The sequence below is a fragment of the Poecilia reticulata genome, linkage group LG2, assembly GCF_000633615.1.
Source record: "Poecilia reticulata strain Guanapo linkage group LG2, Guppy_female_1.0+MT, whole genome shotgun sequence".
Classification (NCBI taxonomy): Eukaryota; Metazoa; Chordata; class Actinopteri; order Cyprinodontiformes; family Poeciliidae; genus Poecilia; species Poecilia reticulata.
In genome coordinates, this window is record NC_024332.1 from 38,685,352 (window position 1) to 38,705,012 (window position 19,661).

The 19,661-nt window shown below is 38.0% G+C and overlaps 2 protein-coding genes across 6 annotated transcripts; one reads left to right on the top strand and one right to left on the bottom strand.

Annotated features, from left to right (window-relative positions):
• Positions 1-725: 725 nt before the first annotated feature.
• Positions 726-13,714, top strand: cfap65 (cilia and flagella associated protein 65). 5 transcript variants are annotated; one of them, XM_008402762.2, is made up of 35 exons: positions 726-822; positions 997-1,082; positions 1,488-1,666; positions 1,742-1,844; positions 1,991-2,157; positions 2,332-2,540; positions 3,119-3,255; positions 3,341-3,566; positions 3,697-3,962; positions 4,043-4,198; positions 4,310-4,527; positions 4,629-4,785; positions 4,925-5,062; positions 5,711-5,962; positions 6,038-6,177; positions 6,315-6,399; positions 7,527-7,664; positions 7,862-8,012; positions 8,137-8,265; positions 8,369-8,582; positions 8,739-8,864; positions 9,057-9,147; positions 9,405-9,490; positions 9,630-9,696; positions 10,063-10,173; positions 10,321-10,512; positions 10,664-10,822; positions 10,951-11,094; positions 11,192-11,305; positions 12,161-12,295; positions 12,372-12,422; positions 12,533-12,726; positions 12,893-13,024; positions 13,113-13,454; positions 13,537-13,714. In XM_008402762.2, the coding sequence occupies exons 2-35, from the start codon at positions 999-1,001 to the stop codon at positions 13,565-13,567; spliced, it is 5,124 nt and encodes a 1,707-aa protein (XP_008400984.1). In that variant the 5' UTR covers positions 726-822; positions 997-998; the 3' UTR covers positions 13,568-13,714. The 5 variants fall into 5 exon arrangements, 4 of the variants coding, with proteins under 4 accessions (XP_008400984.1, XP_008401002.1, XP_017159275.1 ...); XM_008402780.2 differs by having other exon boundaries at positions 7,976-8,012; XM_008402769.1 differs by lacking the exon at positions 726-822 and having other exon boundaries at positions 1,001-1,183.
• A 19-nt stretch (positions 13,715-13,733) lies between these two features.
• LOC103460536 (FAST kinase domain-containing protein 3, mitochondrial-like) lies at positions 13,734-18,738 on the bottom strand. Its single transcript, XM_008402753.2, has 10 exons — positions 18,461-18,738; positions 17,327-18,214; positions 16,464-16,614; positions 16,146-16,333; positions 15,831-15,999; positions 15,326-15,411; positions 15,021-15,192; positions 14,618-14,687; positions 14,416-14,530; positions 13,734-14,281 (listed from the first exon to the last, which is right to left on the bottom strand). The coding sequence occupies exons 1-10, from the start codon at positions 18,521-18,523 to the stop codon at positions 14,168-14,170; spliced, it is 2,016 nt and encodes a 671-aa protein (XP_008400975.1). The 5' UTR covers positions 18,524-18,738; the 3' UTR covers positions 13,734-14,167.
• Positions 18,739-19,661: the final 923 nt, after the last annotated feature.

Sequence of the window (19,661 nt, forward strand, 5' to 3'; positions counted from 1 at the left end):
GTGTTTTAAAACGAGTTAACATAGAATTCTCCTGGTATTGTTTTAAACGGATTTTTTTATTTAAACGTACAATCTAATTTTTTCTTTTTCTTTTTTTTTAAGTGCAATATATTGAGTGTTTTATAATAACTCAGCTAGTATGAGAAATAAAGGTGAATTCATGACTGAACACTGAAGATTAAATAAATTGTTGGAAATGTATAGTATTACGAGTGACAATATATAAAAGTGCACTTTCCATGAAGTTCATATTTGTGAAATTATATCATAAATTTGTAAATTCAAATATTATCTTACATCCGTGTGCATATAATTTCTATATTAAAAACATGTACGTTAGAGGATATTTATGTCTGACGTCTTCTCGCTTCGGGTTCAATATAACAAAATTGTGGATATCTGAGAGGTTTAATACATGAATTTGATACAAGCTGATCATAATTGTCATAATACCTACTAATACGTTTTATACGTTTTATGCCAATATTTTTTCCGCAAATTTTTAAATATCATAATTCAATTTTTAGTTTAATATGCATAATTAACATGCATTCCATTTGATATAACAATAGTAAATTAATCCTTTAAGTTTCAGACGTAGATTATAATCTTCTATTTAATAGCGCGACAAAGTTGAAATAAATTCAAGTTCACTGCAGCAATATGATCCTCACAGGATTCCGTAATTCTTGCGCAAATCTAACGTTTACTTGTTGTCATGGAAATGTCATGGAAACGTCGTAACTAAGGAACTTCACCGCTTTCTCCGAGGTTTTTGTTATCTAAAATTCTACTCTTTGCTTGTTGTTAGAGCTATATAAGGTAAGACTGGCGTGTTATTGTTACAGTACGCAAGGTTTTGTAACAGCTGTGTGGAGTTCCCTCCATGTTCGAGTGTTTTTGTGGTTGTGTTTTACGTTACTGTACTGTTATGTAATACCCGCAAAATGATATATCCATGCCTTCCATTATGAATGCGCTGTTCTCTACCCACAGCCATGTTAGCTGAATCCCGCTGTCCAGCCTGTTTGGCGTCTGTTTTTTGTCGATGGAAGCGCTCCGGCAGAGAGACTGACGTCAAAGTAAAGTTCAAAACACACGTTCAGACTCACAGAGGCATATCTTCACTGAAACTGAGAAAATGAGTGCAGATTACGGAAGTTCAAAAGGGGACTGGTGTAATGTATGTAAACCTTAGAATATACAGGGTTTAAAAAGTTTCTTTGTAAAAAAAAAGATACACTTGTGGTGTGCATTTGCAATCATCCCCACGTAAGTATTTTTGCAGAACCACCTTTTTTCTTTAATTACATTCGGATGTGATTAACTTATATCTCTTTTCCAAAATTCAGTTCAATTCAAAAATAATTTATTGATTCCAAAGTGCACTGTAAACTGTATTAAATGCTGCTGATTTTTCCTTTATTTTAGTCATTAATCCTTAAAGTTTTCCAAATTTCCATTCTATTCTTCATTCCTCTTCACAGGAACCCCAGCTCAATAATGTAAAACAATATCAAAGAAAATCCCATCTCCAAAGAAACATCTTCTTAGGCCTAGAAACCACATTAGATCTGACATGGAAGGACTGGGTCCTTGGAAGAGAGTACACCAAGACACTGGTGATAAGGAACATACGTAATAAGCTGCAGAAGCTGCTCATTAGGTAATACAAACTCACAAACACAGCTTGAAGCCACAGATAAAGAAGACAACAAAGCCTCCCCTTCTCTCAACACAGTGCTCCAAGGTCCAAGTTTTTCTCAATTTTGAATCCTGAAGTAGTTCTTCTCAGTCCAGGGACTTCAGTCTCCATACCGGTCACTTTTAAACCTCTCCAAAAGGTAGGCTATTCTTTAATTAAATTAAACATCACCTGAACTTTATAAGAAACACAAAAGTAGCCAATGGCCAACTGTGTAGCTTTTGTTAACTATTTTGTTTTATGTTACTTATTTTGTTTGTGTTTCTGTCTGATTGCATCGGGCAGTGTGGGTATAAGGACTGCATTCAGTTTCAAGCTATGGAAGGAAGCTTTAAAGTATGCCTGCATGCTGTGCTTCCAAGTCATACCCTGAAGGTGCCTGAATCTGTGATGCTCCCCGTATGTGCAGTTGAGCACTACACACTAACCAGTTTCCCACTAAAAAATATCAGGTACCTTTGATTGTTTTTAGTATTTATTTTCATGCCCCTGCATACATAAAAAGTGTGATTTTCTTTCATAGTCATCAAGGAACTCTTGTCAAGTATGTTCTATTTTCATCTGTCTCTCTTGAGTCATTGTTGTCTCTTGAATTGTCTTGTGTTTTTTTCATTTTCCTCCTCCAGTAAGGTTCAGTTGTCATTTAAATGGGATAGCGCAGCTCCCTTCCAACTCAGTCCAGAACAAGGCCAGCTAAAACCCGGTCAGCAGTGTGTCATCGAGGTGGACTTTCAGCCGCGAGAGGCACAGGTGTACCAGCAGCAGGTGCACTGCACATATGGAGAAGATGGCAGCGAAGCTGATAGCTGCTGCGCTGTGCTTCTACAAGGAATAGGTACTGCTGAGACTAAACTTGCATTGGGATGTAGAAGGACAAATATGAACTGCTGTGTCTTTAGTTGATTTTTTTCTTCTTCATCAATGACTTTTTGTGGTTTCACTGTGTTCTGGACATCTGTCCAGTCAGCTGTGTATCCTACTGACCCAGAGTGAGAGACCTTTTAGTGGCTTAGGAAACCTTTGCAGGTGTTTTCAGTTAGTCAGCTGATTAGGGTGTGACCTCATGAGTTCCAAATACATATTTTAACTTTTTCTCAGTACTCATATTTTTTGATACTCTGAATTATTAGCTTTTATTATCTGTAAGCCATAATTATCAAAGCTACAGCAAAAGCTTGAAATATTTCACTCTATCTATAATGAATTTAGATAATTTATGAGTTTCAAGTCATAAAACAAGTGAAAGAAAAATAAATTCATGATATTCAAATTTTTTTGAGACGTACGTGTGTGAGGTCATATACAAAACTTCTGACCAGAAACTGTGCATTATATTAACTAAAATTACATGTTTACCACGTATTTCAACAATTACCATTATTTGTAAAATGAAATCTAAATTTTTTTTTTCAGCCAAATATCCATTTCTTCAATTAAGAATTCCCAATGAAGAAGAGGAAATCATCGACGGTGATATTGAGTTGGACTTTGGATCTGTGGCTGTTGGTCACAGTTTGAGTAAACATTTTGAAATCTTCAATCCTTCTCCTGTAAGTAGTAACTATGTGTTCATGCTAAACCTAAAAATCAKACTCTTGGTTTTGTCACATTTTTCCTGTTGTTTCTTTCTGTTAGGTTAGTGTGTGGTTTTCTTTATCACAACTGCCTGGAGCGGTAGCCATATTTGGATCACACTTCAGTTGGGATGTCACCAGTGAGAAAATAGTGCCTGGTGGTTCAATCCAGGTTTTGGTTACTTATTCTCCAACTGAGGTCGACGTCGTCTCTGTGGAGTACTTGTCTCTGAATTATAGAGGGTCACTCAGCAAAAGTCATGTCAAACTCATAGGAATGTGTCTGGGTAAGAGACAGTCACTAAAATCAAAACAACTGTACTTTTGTTTTTCTTGAAAATAAAAGGAACTGAGGGTAGTATTTGGGGAACCAAAATAAAGGTATTCTAATTTCTGAAACAACATTCTTGCTTTCAGGTCCTGAACTATGTTTGTCCTCCTCTGTGGTCGACTTTGGGTGTGTTGAAGAAAAAGGATCGGCAGTACAAACAGTGGAACTGCTGAACACTTCCCCTGTTCAGGCTACCTACCAATGGGACATAGACTGTGCAAACAGTGTTTTTAGASTTTCACCAGCAAGTGGCACTGTGCTTCCATATGGCCAAATCAAAGTCAATGTCTCCTACAAACCCACACACCCTATGCCACACCACAGAAGAGTGGCGTGTCTCATATTCCTCAGGGTAAAATGGGCAAATGCAGATGTACTTACAAAATTCAWACAGATGATCCTCCTGAATATTTTTTCTGATCATACTTTCAGGAGCCTCTGTTTCTGGACTTGATTGGTACATGCCACCCAGATCTTCAGAAGCCAGTCGCATTAACACTTGAGCACTTGGTTGAGTACAAGTATAAGTTGTGCTGTATGAGTGACTCATCAGATACACTGCTGGGGACGCCTTTACCCACAGAAGAGGTAAAAAAAAAAAAAAAAAACAGATTTTCCAATTTAACTTAGTCACATATAGAGGTAAAAATTCATAAAAACAACATTTGTTTTAACTCTTTAACATTTGTCATTAATTAGGAAGGAAATAGTGCTACTGTCATTCCTCCAGCACCTATGGAGAAATTGAATGAAATCAGGAAAGAACACGTGGATTCTCTCTTCTCACCATCGTTTCCATTTGTATCTATTGAACCAAGTGAACTGCTGTTTAATCACAAAGCAACATCCTTTATCGCTACATCATCTGCTGTCTCAAAGTCTGTTACCTTTAAAAATCACACCAAAGAAAAGCTCAGGTATGTAAAGGTGTCAGGGAAGTTTTGCCACAATGGAAGTAAAATATCATGTTTTTCCTGTGGAAATATACATATAAACACTTGCAATGATTCTGTTCAAGCCTGATGTGGACCGTTATCCAAGATTCCCCTTTCTGTGTTACTCCTTCATCATTTGAGTTGGCGCCACTGAAATCTACTACTGCGCTTGTGACATATGAACCAAGACAGATCAATACCCTGCATGGAGAAGAGCTTGAGTGCTTTGCATACTGTCAGGTAATATTACATGACTCAAAGCAATATATTCTGCCATACAGTTCTACTTTCTTTCATTCAAAATGTTTCAAATTGTGATTTGTAGTTTTTTCTTGTTGTAAAAACCAAACAATGTCTTGATTTTTAACTGCCTCTCAAGATGCCAAAGGAGGATCCTTCTTCAGAACAAGTCCTTCCATGTCTGCCTTGTTGTGTGACTGTCAGAGTCATTAGCAACTATTTTCAGCCAGGGAAAGATCATTTCACCCCATCCTATATTTTGAAGCCCCAGCGAGTGGTAAGATGAAAGAATTGTCTAAACGCACATTTTACAGYTGTTGCTAGATCCCATGACAAAAACACAAAACTTAAAGGGATGGTATTATGTATTTTCTAGAYACTGTGAGCTATTTTGTAGCATGATATTGATAAAGTAACTATGTAACCTTCAGTTTTTCTAAAAATACTGTATATATTAAATATAATTTAAAATAACTTTAACTTTGCAATTAAAGCCTTGAAATTGGCCTCTGTCTGTTTAAAAAGCTCTTGCTCTTTCCTGCAACCCGGCTTTAGCACGCCATCACCAAAATGTTCGTCCGTTTACCTCTTATGGGTCTTAGTGGTGTTGGACTGACAAAAAGTCAATTTTACATAGTAACCCCCTTTAAGATGTATACATCAACAACAAAATGAGGATAATGTGCTGAACAAAATATATTGGTTTGATAACATGGTATTTTTCTATATGACATCATCAGATTGTTCACACAGAATTTATATTCTTTATGGTTTAGGTCCTCGATTTTAATTGGAAGTGTTCAGATAAACTGACTAAAACGAGGAGTAGCAGTTGAAATGTGTCTTATTGTGCCCGGGAAATTGTTTCTAATACATCTCAGTAAAAGATTCATTTACTGATTTATTATCACCTTGTTCATGTTAGGTGTTTCCACCTCTGAGTGTTATTTCCTATCGGACCGTGCTACTGCAGAACAACGGCGATCAGCCTCTCACCTTCTGCCTGAAACACAGAACAAACAGTGACTTGCCAAGGTCTGTGCATGTGTCACCAGGCTGTGGTTTCATCCAGCCAGGACAACACCAAATCCTTACCATTGGAGCAGTCCCCACTCTGAATAGTCCCACAGATGGGTTTAACTTACCATTGCAGCTTAATGCAGCTAAATTCACAAAGGTACCACATGACACAGGAACATATGATGTGGTAAAACTCAATTACATTGTTCTGTTAAATCTTTGTCTTTCTTAGGAACTGACAGTTGTGAGCTCCTTAAAAAAGCCATGTGTGTCTTTTGAAAATAGCAACAGTTTACATTTCAGCGCTACAGCTGTCGGCTCAAAATCTCAGCAGACCCATTCCATCAAGAATTTAAGCAGCGTGCCCATCAAGTTAGTTGGCTGATTTGTTATCTTCCGATTGTCATTCTGACCCTGGTTCTCAGACATTTTCTGTGTTGTAATTTTACTTTGAAATTGCCTCAATACCTTTTTTACAGCTGGCCTTCTGTGATTGTTCTCCATGACAGGTTTCAGTGGGTCATTTCAGAGAGAGATCGGAATCTTATCTGGGTTGAACCACATGTTGGCAAACTGCATCCCAATGAGAGCTTGGTGAGAGATTAACAAAGTTCCACATAGTGTGCATTTAGATGCAGTGTATTGTAAAAGTAATAATATTCCTTGAGCAGTTTTATATTTTGTAGTGGTAAAACTGTTCAGGTGAAGGTGGAAGGTAAATTAAATTCTTTTTTTATTTTTAATAAGGCAACTGCAAGGTTTTTGAGGTGTGGCTCTAGCAAGCAGCTGTTTGTAGAGATTAAACTTTCACAAAAGTGCAGTGATTTCCAATTTATGCCACAGATCCCCAATTTGAATTAGGTCAGGACTTCTATTGCATCATTTTAAAACCTGAAGAGGCTTTGATCAACCACTCCATTGTAGCTCTGGCTGTTTGTTGCTCTTCCTCAAATCTCAACACTAAACTGCTGTATAATTTTTTTGCCACATGGGTCAAAGTCATTAGGCAAGTGTATGCTGTTGACAAAATGTGATAAAAAACAAACAAACTACTAAACAATAAATTAACCATTTGATGAAACTAAAATYATTTTTGAGATATCTACCTTTGTAGGTCCAAAACATAAAAAAGATTTTGTAACTTTACCTCAGGCGAACAGTTTCCAAATTTCTATTTTTTGTCTTTGTGGAGGAGGTGAGGTCGACTGATTTTTGTTTCTTTTGTCTATTCTCARCAACGGCAGGATTTGAGTTGTTTTCTTTAAAAACGTTAGCTATATTTTTACAAGTTAAATTTGTGGATTCTTGTGAACCCAGATCTGTTTGGTGTAAATACTACTTGATACCTATGATCCTATTTATTATGAAACTAAAAAGAATGCAAAAGGCATAATTCTGAAAAGATGACTACTTTGTGTTTTATTTCAGTTTGTCAAGAAAAGATAGCCATAATTGAACAATACATGAAAAACTCCATCTGTAGCAACCACCTGTGCTGGGGGTGGTTGCATAAAGTACTGCACAACTATGCACTAATTGGTATTGGTCTATTTTATAATYCCAATAAAATAACCTGAAGTTATTAGTCATTAAAATATAAAATGTGGACAAGTCCAAGGGGCATGAATACTTTAGCATATCACTGTAGATGTGTTTGGAACTTAAGACTTTAATTGGGATATTTAGAGCAATCTTTAATGTGAAGTTTGCCCTTTTCACAGGTCCAGACGTGGACGTTTTCTCCTCTGACAGAGAAAACATACGCATTCAAACCCACTCTCAGGTTCCAGAGCGATGACTTTAACAAGTCGCTACTCAGTTTCAAAGTGGAAGGAATGGGTGCAGCTGGCACCATTCAGGTTTGTATGTCATTGGGCTTCGTACATTAGATTAGATTAGATATATTAGATACATTGTTAGATATGCCTTTATTCTATTGCAAACCAAATCTGATAAAAAAAAAAAAAAAACATATTGTGTAGTTCTAGATTAAAAATAAACATACAAAAGTAAATTTGATCAAACATTTCCTGCATGTGTTTTTTTTACTTCCCAGTCAGGGGAAGAACTCCTAGATATGGGAGAGAGCTTAGTTGGAAGCTGTCGGTCGGTTAATATTCCTATAGTGAACAACTGCAGCTGCCCCATCTCTTTTTATCTGTCTGTCCAGCTTGAAGAAAATCCCCCTGATTCTGAAGATAGCAGTGGTAATTTGTGGCCTCCTTTAWTAAAGTTTTACTTTGCATGTTTGAAGTTGTTTCTATTTTGCTATTTGGGTTGACAGTAGTTTGCCTAATTTCAAAGTAATTGCGTTTTTCCTGCTGTTTTAAGCTCTGCATCTGGACCGTGAAACGGGAACAGTTGCTTCACATTCCACTGTGCTACTTGGATCCACTCTTAGACTGGGTGCACATGGCYGGTACCTCTGGGTCATCAACTACCAGATTACAGATGCCAATGGTAAACAGTTAATATCATCAGACAGTAGCGCATCATGTGCTTAATAATTCACTCTCCATATTTTTTAACTTGTGTCTGCCATCTGTCTGTTTTTTTGTTCCAGGCTTTTATACATGTCCTCCTAAGAAACTGTGTGAAGTGCAAGTTAAGGGGGTGTTCCCCGCCTTACAGGTGGTCGATGCATGTAGCAGTGGCAGCGTGGCCAGGCTTTGCAAGCAGTATTTGTGGAAACTCTTCTCATTAGACAGTTTTAATGAGCACCTGCTATCCACCCCATGTCCTGCAGAAATTACTTTCAAAGTGCCCACCAAGCGCAGGTTAGTTGGTGTTATTTTAGTCTCTGAAAAATACAACTTGAAGTTCATATTGACAAGTAAGCGCCGAAGTTTACTGTCTTATTTAAGAAGAACTCTTCTCTTAGTAATGTCAGATTATGATGTTTGCTTCATCTTGTCTTTTGATTCCTTTGACAGTCTGAACAGTCTCTCCAGCATCCCCCAAGTCATGTTGGATTGCAATTTTGGTGCTGCTCCTCTGCATTCAGATCCCTCAGATTTTATGTTGATGTTTTGGAACCCCGGTTCTATCTCCGTAGACTGGTATGTAAACAACAAACTGCAGAAAGTACAGTTAAATAATGCAGCGAGAGAAATTTTTTTAAAATTCATTTAGTGAAATTAGTAAAACATTCTAGTATTTTCTAGTAAAAGTAACCAGTTAGACTGTTATTTGTTCAGGTATGGATAATTTTATTTACTGTTATTATTTTTATGTTTTATTTTCAATATTAGGACATTCTTATTTCCAGAAGACCAAGAAATGGAGCTGGAGGACTGGGCTGTGACAGGACAGTTTAGCAACAAAGAGCTGCAGCAAATGAAGGTCACACTAGTTTAGCATATTAGTTATCATATTAGTTATTATTCTTACCCCTGTTAGACTTAGAGTTAATGTTATGTCTTTCCAACCAAGGAGTTTATTTCTGTCAGGCCTCAATATATGCATTGCCTCAAAGATTATAAGGAGTGTCATTACATTTCAAAAATTAATGAAATACCTTAAAGATACTGATCGTATGAAAAACTACAATTATATCATTATATCTTCACATTTAGTATATTTGTTTTGTTTATTTACAGGTACAAGACAATCAACTCTTCAGAGTTACCCCTCGTTCTGGAACTTTGCTTCCAGGCCAGAAGAGCTCAGTACACTTCTGCTACAGGTCAGAGGTCATTTCACTTTATAACTGGTTCTCATTCCTGTAAATAGAGCTTAGCTGTAAGCTTTTAAAAGCCATTCTCTCAAATGTTTTAGCAATGATAAAGTATCAGATTACACCTTTTAAATCTTTTCATTCACAGTCACGACTTTATTGGAATTGACCGACTTCCTGTTTTGTTCAAACTCAGTCTTGGCAGAGAGTTTTTGGTAAGGATTCCTATGGTTAGGTTAGCTTTATTTTTATTGAACTTCAAATGACCAATTCTGAATGTTGACATTTTGGGGCATCCTTGTGGTTTTTCCTTAAATGAAATTCTAACTTTTGCCTATAATAAATACATTGTTACCAGTTTGTTTTGGCACGATTTATGGGCATGAAGCCTCGCTGCCTTTCCAACTTGCAACTAGAAAGGCTAGACATCTCTTTGACAGTATGCTCAGATCTGAGACAAATCAAATGCAGTAAAAACAAACACATCATAAACAATCAGAGCTGAAAAAAACACTCCAGTCATGATCAAAGCTTTCGTTCTGGAATGCTGTTGTTAATTTTTGTGCCTTTTCTGTGTGCAGCTAAACTTTCAAGGAGTGACATTGAACCAAAATGAACCATATCTACACTTTGTTTCCAATCACCATGTATTCACACCTGTAGCTATTCGGGACTCCAGTCCTCCACGACAGGCATGTCATTTTTTTACTCAAAAATGCAAAATGTATTTCAGCTTTGTTAATAAAATAAATAAAAAAACTAATTATCTGAGATATTAGCCCCACTCTGAATAAAGTTTCTGAGAAATATCTAAACTTTTTCATTTAATAATTGTCTAGATATACGAGTTGTACAACGGTGGTGCGGTGACAGTACATTATGAAGTGGACCAAGCTGTGCTGTCACAGCTTCAGATGGAGAACTACGATCACCCAGTCTTGAGCTGCCTCAGTCCACAAGGAGATGTTCTCGCTGGGGATAAAGCCATGCTCGAATGGATCTTCTCTCCACTGGAGGCTAAGATGTACCATGTATAACTCAAACCATGTGTTGTTTACCTTGCTTCAAATTCATATTCCATGTAGATTTATCAATATCCTTGTAGTTAATGGGTGATCAGAGCTTATTACCTCAATTTTTTGTTAAATTTTTGTTAAATAGATTTATTTTTATTATGGACAGATTGATGTTCCCATCCACATCCTGGAAAGGGATTCGGTAATTATAAACTTTGAGGGATGTGGGATGGATGCATTATCAACAAGCGCCAATATCTCCATTGAGTACAGCGATGCTAAGACTCATGAACACTGTGCCCAGAAGGGGCCATTCCCAGGACAGGCAAGTGCATTTATACACACAGTTTGTGTTCAGTAATTTCTTCTTTTGTAAATAAAAGATCCAATCAGTGCTTATTAAAATATGTTAATTTCATTGAATATATAATTACTGGAGTTTTCCAAATCCAGGTGGCTTTGTTGTCCACGGACAGTGTCTTCATTGGTGATATACCTGTCTGCACAAAGTCTTCGAGAATCCTGTTCATCACCAGTTTGTCTTACACAGAAACTGTGTACTTTGTCTGGGAGATTCCTACACAGAGCAACCAACAAGTTTGTCCAACCAGTTAAATGTTTTTAAACAAACCAAACAATTACGTTATAATTTTATCCCATCTAAGCAACTTTTCTCTCACTCGTGATATTGCAGGTGGTGCAGATTCATCCAGAGCGAGGCTGTCTTGGTCCAGGAGAGTGTGCTATGTGCATCCTGACCTTCGTTTCTGATTTTCCCACTGTTTACCAGCTGGATCTCATATGTCAGGTACCAAAGTGTAGCTCTCGATTTAAGGATGATGTGCACCGCCCTGGCAAACTTTTGCACATTTGTCATGTTGCAGCCACAAACTTCAACATACTTTGGGGATTTTATGTACCAGTAATAAATCAACATCAAAGTAATGCATAATTGTGGAGTGGAAGTTACAATACTTAAAAGGGGCAAAGAACAACTTAAATGTCAATATCACTTTTTAGTGCACTTTACCAGATCAAGATATTAGCCATAATTCAGTAACATCATCAGGCTATTGCAAAACTCATCAGTCTGATGAATTGTGTGTTTGTAAATTTGGCAAACATCTGGGACTCCTGATGTGAAAATCTGGTGGGACAAACTGCAAAAGGCAAAAATTATTCTACAAAGTATTGATTAAAGGAGCTATATACACTGCTCAAAAAAATAAAGGGAACACTTAAACAACACAATATAACTTCAAGTAAATCAAACTTCTGTGAAATCAAACTGTCCACTTTGGAAGCAACACTGATTGACAACGGGGACCCTCGTCGGGTCAATCAGTGTTGCTTCCTAAGTGGACAGTTTTGATTTCACAGAAGTTTGATTTACTTGGAGTTATATTGTGTTGTTTAAGTGTTCCCTTTATTTTTTTGAGCAGTATACATTCTGGTACACTTTCATACTACACAACATATTTTCCCTTTGCTACATAATTACACAAATTGTTTGTGATTTTAACTGGACAAAATGTGAAGAGTTCAAGAAGTATGAATGCTTTTTCCCAGGCACTGTTGGTGGTAAATGGTTAGACGTTAAATGTAAGTGTACTACTTGCTCAGCTGACTATTTTAGCCCTATTTGTGTCACTTTCTTTTCCAGATCTCTCAAGAAGCTGCACTCATTCAGTATCACAAAGCTTTGCAGTGCTGGGAGGAAGAACGGAAACGACAGCAAAACGAATTCACAATCACAGACAAGATCCCTTCCCGCACTCAAAGAATTTTAGTAGATGGGGTGCGTCTCAAAAGACGGTCGGTTAAACCACGACAATCGTTTCACTGTCTTGAGAATATTTCCTTTTTTGATGCAGATACTTCTCCCACCTCCTGCAAGAAAAGGGGCGCCCCTCCGAAAATACAAGGTGAATAGGGCCTATCTTAGTAATGTAGCTGCTTTTTGAATATAATATGAAAACTTGGGTCTTTGGAAGAAAAAGTGCAGTATGGTGTAATTTATCTGCTTTTGCTTCAGACTCTTCCTCCAATCTGTGGCAGCGAACCCGTCCGCAATTTATACGACAAAAATAAGAGAGCTCAAATACGGCTACAGCGAGAATTAGCTAAAATATGGAGACGCCCCCAACCGCCCCGACCCGCTCTGCTGCACCTGAGTGTCACTGCCCACACCTATGACATTCCGGACTTCTACACACACTTTCCTGATCAGTACAATAAGCATTATGGATAATCCTTTTTTACACACTGAGTATAGCTGAATCGCTGCATTTTGATGAGAAATGTCTGTTACTACATAAAGTCTTATTTTAATTGTGAAACTTTTACAGTTGTGAAATAGTCTGTTAATACTTGTTGATGCTGTTGTTTTATGTAGATACCTTCAGTTGACCAGGACCAAACAAACATTAACCAATTCTTCAAGCACACGCCGCCTTGCGAAGCTGTGTCCATCAACATGTGGCGTTGAGAGAGACATCGTTGTGGACATACTCACTCCTCTTTACAAGTAACATGCAAAGAAAAACAACTCTGCGTATGTTAACTTCCTCTTTTACAATGTTTTTTTTTATTATTATTTTTCTTTGACATTCCAGAGATCTCCTTGATGATTCAGCTTTTGCCAAGTCTTTGATGGTTTTAGCCTCCAGGCCTCCAATCTACGAGTGTCAGACCTTTACGTCTCCATCCTCCACGCTTCCATCTTCACCTCGACATTCTGTTCAGTCGAACTGGACAGGAGACGGAGAAGAAGCCGCAGTATGTTTAGGGAAAATTCCTCAAATCCAGGCCACAGCGGAGTCCAAGCATGCTCCTTCTGACTTGGCTGAGGCTGTTTTGTTAAAGACGCTCCAGAACTTAATGATGGAAGCTGTGACTGGAGAGCTGAGCCTTTCGGCACACTCCCGGAGGAAATTATCGGCCTCTTTCTCAGCGAGGTGATTACAATGTGCTACTTGTTGCATTAGTGCTCAGTTAATAGTTGGGAAAAATTACTTTATATATTCTGTGTTCTGTTAGGAGCAGGACGTCGTTTGCTGAAAGGAGCTAGTCGGGCCTCAGCTATCATAACCTACACATCATTCAGCAAGCCAAAATCCCTCTACTGCTTTCTTTTGGATCCACCCCACGTAAAAATCTGCATTTCTCCTCTCCTTATGTAGCCCCAAAAATATCATTAAAATAATTTTTAAATTAAGTTAAGTTGTTGGAGACAATCTCATTTTAAACATTTTAATTTATATGGCAATTGAAAATATTTACATTTTGTCATTTATGCTTGAATGTATCAATAAACACGCTGAAAAACAACAAAAGAAAATTTCAAATAACAATCCATGAAGTTCAAGTGTCACTTGTACAGTAATAGAAGAAAACTGGAAATACTCCAACTGCTAGTTTTCCTTGAAAAAAACAATAAACATATGAGATTTATAATATTTACATACATTATTGTGCTGAATGTGAGGCTAGTTGGTATGTACAGTTTAGGTTAAAAGCAAGCCAACAAATAGCCTCTAAAAAAGTGCAAACTGTTTCTTTCTCCCTTTTTCGTTTATTTACCACTATGAATGTCTCTTTTTTTTATGCTCTCCGGTCAGTGTAGTTTAGTGTGGTTTATGTAACAGGCACAGCAGGGACACATTTGTTTTTAACTTGTCAGATGACCTAATCTGAATTTGGAGACAACAGGAAAGATCTTGTCATGAAGATATTGGACCTGCTCCTCCTGAGTTCTCTGATTCTCAAATTCAAAGTAAGGGATCTAGAAGACAGTAAGAGGAAAAAGGGAAMAAATATACACTGCGGGTTATGCTTTTAGTCACTAACAATCAGCTGAAAATTGGCCAGGAATAAAAAAATATATGTATATTTTTCCACAATATTTGCAAAACATACCTCCACCACCTCATACCCCATCCTATGAAGGTGTCTCCTCTTTGTGGCTTCCTTCCCCAGCAGGTGTCGCGTGTTGGTACAGAACCGGCTTTGCCCATCCAAGCACAGTGCAACTCTATGTAAGAATTTAAACATTTTCATTCTCTTTGTATTACTTAAAAAAATAACACCAAACAGATCCATATGAAAACACAGTTCTTACCTTTTGTATGTGTGTTCCCACTGAGACTGGGGAAGAATGAATCCATTCTCATCCAGACAAATCTCTACATCTAGATGAAAAATTTCAACACACATGACAAGCACAGATCAGTGAAGCATAGACAGGGGCAGTCCTGACAAAATTTGATTCTACAAAGTTAAATTTACATGTTTTTTTTGCCAGTTTGTTATCAATTAAATCTTTTTATCCTGTTTGATATGTGCTTAAAAAATATTATCTTTTAAAAGTTCCCAACATGGATATTAAATTTGGTAAATAATCTTGGAAATCTCTAGGAATAACAATTCATTAGGATTTTACATTTATCAGACATTGGTTAGTAAAATAAATTCTAAGTGTGATATCGCTGCTTCTTATTTAAAATTATGTAATTGTAGCTTACCTACAGTGTATCCAATGGGGGTAAAAACTCTGGTAAAGAAAAATGCACCCCCCAGCAGCTGAATAAGTGGACCTTTGACCCGTCTGTAGAGCAGTGTCTCCATAGGGCTCTCAAAGGCCTGGCCCAAAGAGGAAAACTTCTTCACATGGAGAGAGAAGGGAAGTCTGGGACCCTGAGAGTTAAAAAAAGGGGGGAGGGGAACACTACATCTTGACTATGGAGATCATCTCCATCAAGTTTTCTGAACACAAACAAACTATTGTCACTATAAATTCTCACAGTGTCAAAGAAAACTTCAAACTCACCCAGTAGTATGTACACTCTAGTGAGGCAGAGAGATGAAGCTGCGTCAGTTGTCCCAAAGCGTTCTTGTCCACAGGTTCGCCCTTGTCTTAAGGAATGAAAAGGATTATTAGGCACGTACATTTTGTCTGTTGTGTTACTAGTTCATTTTTGGGGTGTAGCAATTTGTGATCGCATTTGTAAAGCGTTGAATAACTAATAACATTAGTTATGCACCAAACAAAATTTGGTGCATTTTGTTTGGATTTCATGTGAAAGTAGTGCCTAATTATGAAGTGAAAAGAAAAGACAACCTGGTGTCCTAAATTTGTCACAAACATTACTGTAATTTAGTGGACATTTTCATCAATTAATTCATGACATAATGTTATATGATCACCTTTCTAGATTTTAGAAATAATGTTCTTTAACAGAACAGAAATTCCATGCAACAATTTAGCATGAATGAATAGTTGGACTTTCCCTCTCACTGGGTCCGTCAGCAGTAAGTCTGAGGCTTTCACATACCTTGCAGCTTTTGTAGGAAGTAAGGGCTGAAGACGTTGTTCATGTAGTTGAGAGGAAAGCGTTCCAGGTGAATGCAGGCGTGCAGCATGTCCAGTAGGGAGCGAGGCTGGAAGTGGGAAAATCTGCTCGTCAAAACGTCCTCCAGCTTTTTGAACATCTGACTGGAACACTGATGGACAAAGAAGAGCAGCAATATGATAGAAGATGGCAATGCTATAATCATAAAAGAGAGGGCGTACTTATTATTTTTTTTCTTTAAAGACAAACAATGAAAAACATGGATTTATTGTATGACATCAGAACCAACAGGCTCACCTGTGGCAGGTAGTTGAGTCGGCCAATGGCAACAACCTGTTTGGCGATCTGTGTGTCGGTGTGGCTCTCAGCACGGCACACAAAGTTCTCAGCCACAGCCTCAAAAATGGGCTCAGAGCGGCACCTCATATGCAAACAGTACTCCATGACCTTACTGATCAGCTCTGGATCACACGTTCCCAGCCTCTCTGATGAATGAAAGAAAATGTACACATGTTTAGTCTACTGTTCCCGCAAATATTCTAGAGGTCAAAGAATTAAGACTAAAATCTAAACACCTGGGATAAGGTAAGTTAAAGATGTTTTACAAAAGAATACCAGGTAGATGTTTCTCCATAGCAGCCAGGAGTTCTTTGTCGTGTTGCCCCAGAATCATTAGAGCGGAGAGCACCTTGATTATTTCATCATCACTGAAAGCTTTAAAGACCCGTGACGCTCTGTGACTCAGCCTCAGCACCAAGGAAATGGTCTGTGAAACAGAAAATCACTATAGCATCAGCATAAGCGAAGCAGTTTTCTACACTACTTCAAAGAGATAATAGTAAGCAAAACATCAAATACTGCAAGCGTCACATGCATGATCTATGAAAGCATTTCAAGGTTTTTATTTTTAAATGAAAATGTGTCAAGAGTTGGTTGAAGCATGGATGTGGTCTTAATGTTTTCACATTTCCATGTCATTGATGTATGAGAATTTCATAATATAAGACAAAGTAGGCTACACTTTAAATTAAAAAATATATATTTTTCTATGTAAGGAAAATCTAGACTGTGATCCAGCTTAATGTCTGTGCCTTTCTTTAAAAGTGATGGAAAATAGAATATGTTATTTTAATACCTCATCTGTATATGACTTCTTGTGAATGTAATCTGTCTTTTTATGTAAAATAACTCTAGGAAGAATAGCTGATGGTAACGGGGATCTCAATAGAAATAAACATTCTGTTTAGAAACCAAACAGCAACATTTGAATCTTTCAGGCAAGAAAAACTTTTAAAAAGCAGTCTTATAACACTGATTTGCATTTTATATCAAGGATCACATGTTGTGATTTGGACGATAGTTAATGATGCATCAAATTTACATGCGTAAATCTGACTTCTGTGAGAGTTCTAGTGCTCTTGGGGGAGCACCCTGCTGGTTAGGGTTAGTTTGTGGTTTCCTTCTGTATTTGTCCCTACCTCTTTCTGCTTTAATTTCAGCAGACACTGCAGAATGTCACTGACTTGGCTGGATTTCAGCCTGTGGATCTGCCTTTGAGTTTGTCTGTGCAGAACAGACAGCATCAGTGCCTGCTGCTGGCAGCTGGGCTCATATAACGCTGTCAGCAGGGAGTAAACTGCTGCAGCCTCACTAGGAGAGACCGTATCCTCTACAGCACAGCTGATGGAGTTCATGACCCCTGTCACCAGGTCGGAGCCGCGGCCTTCCAGGGCACACGCCACCTTTCCTAGTTGGCAGAGCTGTGCCACCCCGACATCCCTGCTGGGAAGCAGCTCCAGGCACTCTTTCACCAGGATCAGGACTGGAGGGCTCTGGGCCTCCAAGCCAAACTCAACACATGCTTGCAGTAAAGTGGCCAATCCCTCTGCTCTGTCATTGATTGGAAAGTCTGCCAGCTTGGAGCACAACTCGGTGATGACATCCTCCTCAAACAGAGACTGGATGTTTACATGTGCAGCTGCGCCTCTCTGTGCTTTGGCGTAGGGCGTGTATGAAGAGAGGTGTTGGGCTGCTGTCTCTGCAGGTCTGTGTGCCAAGTGCGCATCAGTGTGGCAGGGGGTCGCTTCATTGCGTCGGGTTGCAGTTGCTGGAACCTTGTAGAGCAGGGCAACGCCAGCTGCGGCGGTCCGCGTCCTTTCTCTTTGGAAACAGCGCGGATCGGTTATGCGTGGCTGTTCCGCAATAACAGTTTTACTGACAAATTCAACGTCTGTGAGTCTTTCTGAAGAGTTGCAGAGACTGAAGCCACGGTACAGAGGAAAACACACAGAGGCTTGCTGGCATGCCGTCCTGACTGACGCTGACATACAGATGATGGACCTCATAGTTCTTAAAAATGCTCCTTCCTGTAGGTGAACAGCGCAAGAGTCACTGTCAATCATGTACTACTTTGCTAAACATAAATGTAAAAGCATTCAGAAAAGTCAAAGATCCCGTTGAAAACATAGGCTTCCTCAGAAAAGTGCGGTTAAACTCAAAAACAGACAATTTAAATGCACTGATCATTACTACAGTATAGGCTTAAACACCGAAACTGCACTAATGCCGATAATAATTAACAGCATCTTTCTAACAGATTACCTACAATTTACCTTCTGTGAGACACTGTGATCATGTAAGCTTGAGACACAGAGCCTGTTACATAGAAGTCGCATGCAGTGTTTTGTAACGAAGTTGTGTAAAGAGGATGTTCACGTGTTTGCATGTGCTGCCACCCAGTGGCCAACGTATTTATTGCACACGGACTCCACGTTACATACCGATTTGGCATTACATTATGACCACCGTCAGTCAGTGAATATTTAGTGGGTGTGATATATTTGGCAAGGCTACCTGAAAAGTGCCTGTATAAAAATACAAATCATTCGGTTGTCGTGCTAAATGCAAAAAAAAAAAAAAAAAGAGAAAGTGTTTATTTTATTATGATAATAATAATCGGTTCAATTAATTTAAATGAAATTTCTTAAATAAAAATGTGTCAGTATTTTCTTTTGATCTTGCATTGCCATTTCTATTTTGGGATTTATAAAAGTGTTAATTTAACTAAATTCAAATACATCAAGTAGTTGGTTTTGATGTAGCTCTGTCAGATTTTAAAAAGATTCAACCATCTCTGATTATAGTCTGTGTTTATTGGCTGCCTGCTTAAGGAGGAATAATGTGAAATATGAAACACAGATTAAACTGTCTGCACAGCCGTGTTCTGTCGTATGATTTATAGTTGTTAACTTGTGAGAAAATCTCAATAATGGAGGATGGAGTTATTCTTATATAGGGTTTTAGATATGGCCTTGTACTGTGCTGCTGGTGGAAGTGTAGCTATACACTGATCCCTTCTCACTCTGCTGTGCTCACTTTCACTCATTAAAAATTGCTCTCTGGCGATTCTGTCTTTCTATGTCACATGCTTCACATTTTAAAGAAGGATTCCTTCTGACTATCACCTATATAAGTCCTGAAAGGCAAGTTAATTTTTAATGGATTTTTATTCTTTCATTTTTTTGTGAGATCCATTTCCGTCTTTTTTATTTATTATTAACTTTAATGACATTTCAAAGCGTGATATTTCTTTCTTTTGTTATGGTTTCAGTTTTAAAGGCTTATCAACACTATGGATTCCCGATGTTGTTTTTTCTCCTGAACTGAACAGCCCAGAACTTGCTGCAGCCTGATTTTTGTATGTGTGTGTGTTGTGACTGTTCACTTGAAAACCTGTTTTTTACATTTTTTATTTTTATTTATTTATTTATTTTGTTTTTAACTGACTCTAAGTGGGTGCTCCTCCGTCAGGAC

Bases quoted from the DNA above. Each gene is read 5' to 3' on its own strand.
- LOC103460536 (XM_008402753.2), bottom strand. From the start codon at position 18,523: ATGCGACTTCTATGTAACAGGCTCTGTGTCTCAAGCTTACATGATCAC. The intron at 14,688-15,020 runs GTAAGCTACAAT...TTTTTCATCTAG, and splicing joins CCCCATTGGATACACTGTAG to ATGTAGAGATTTGTCTGGAT. The intron at 14,282-14,415 runs GTATGTTTTGCA...ACTGTCTTCTAG, and splicing joins TGGGGTATGAGGTGGTGGAG to ATCCCTTACTTTGAATTTGA.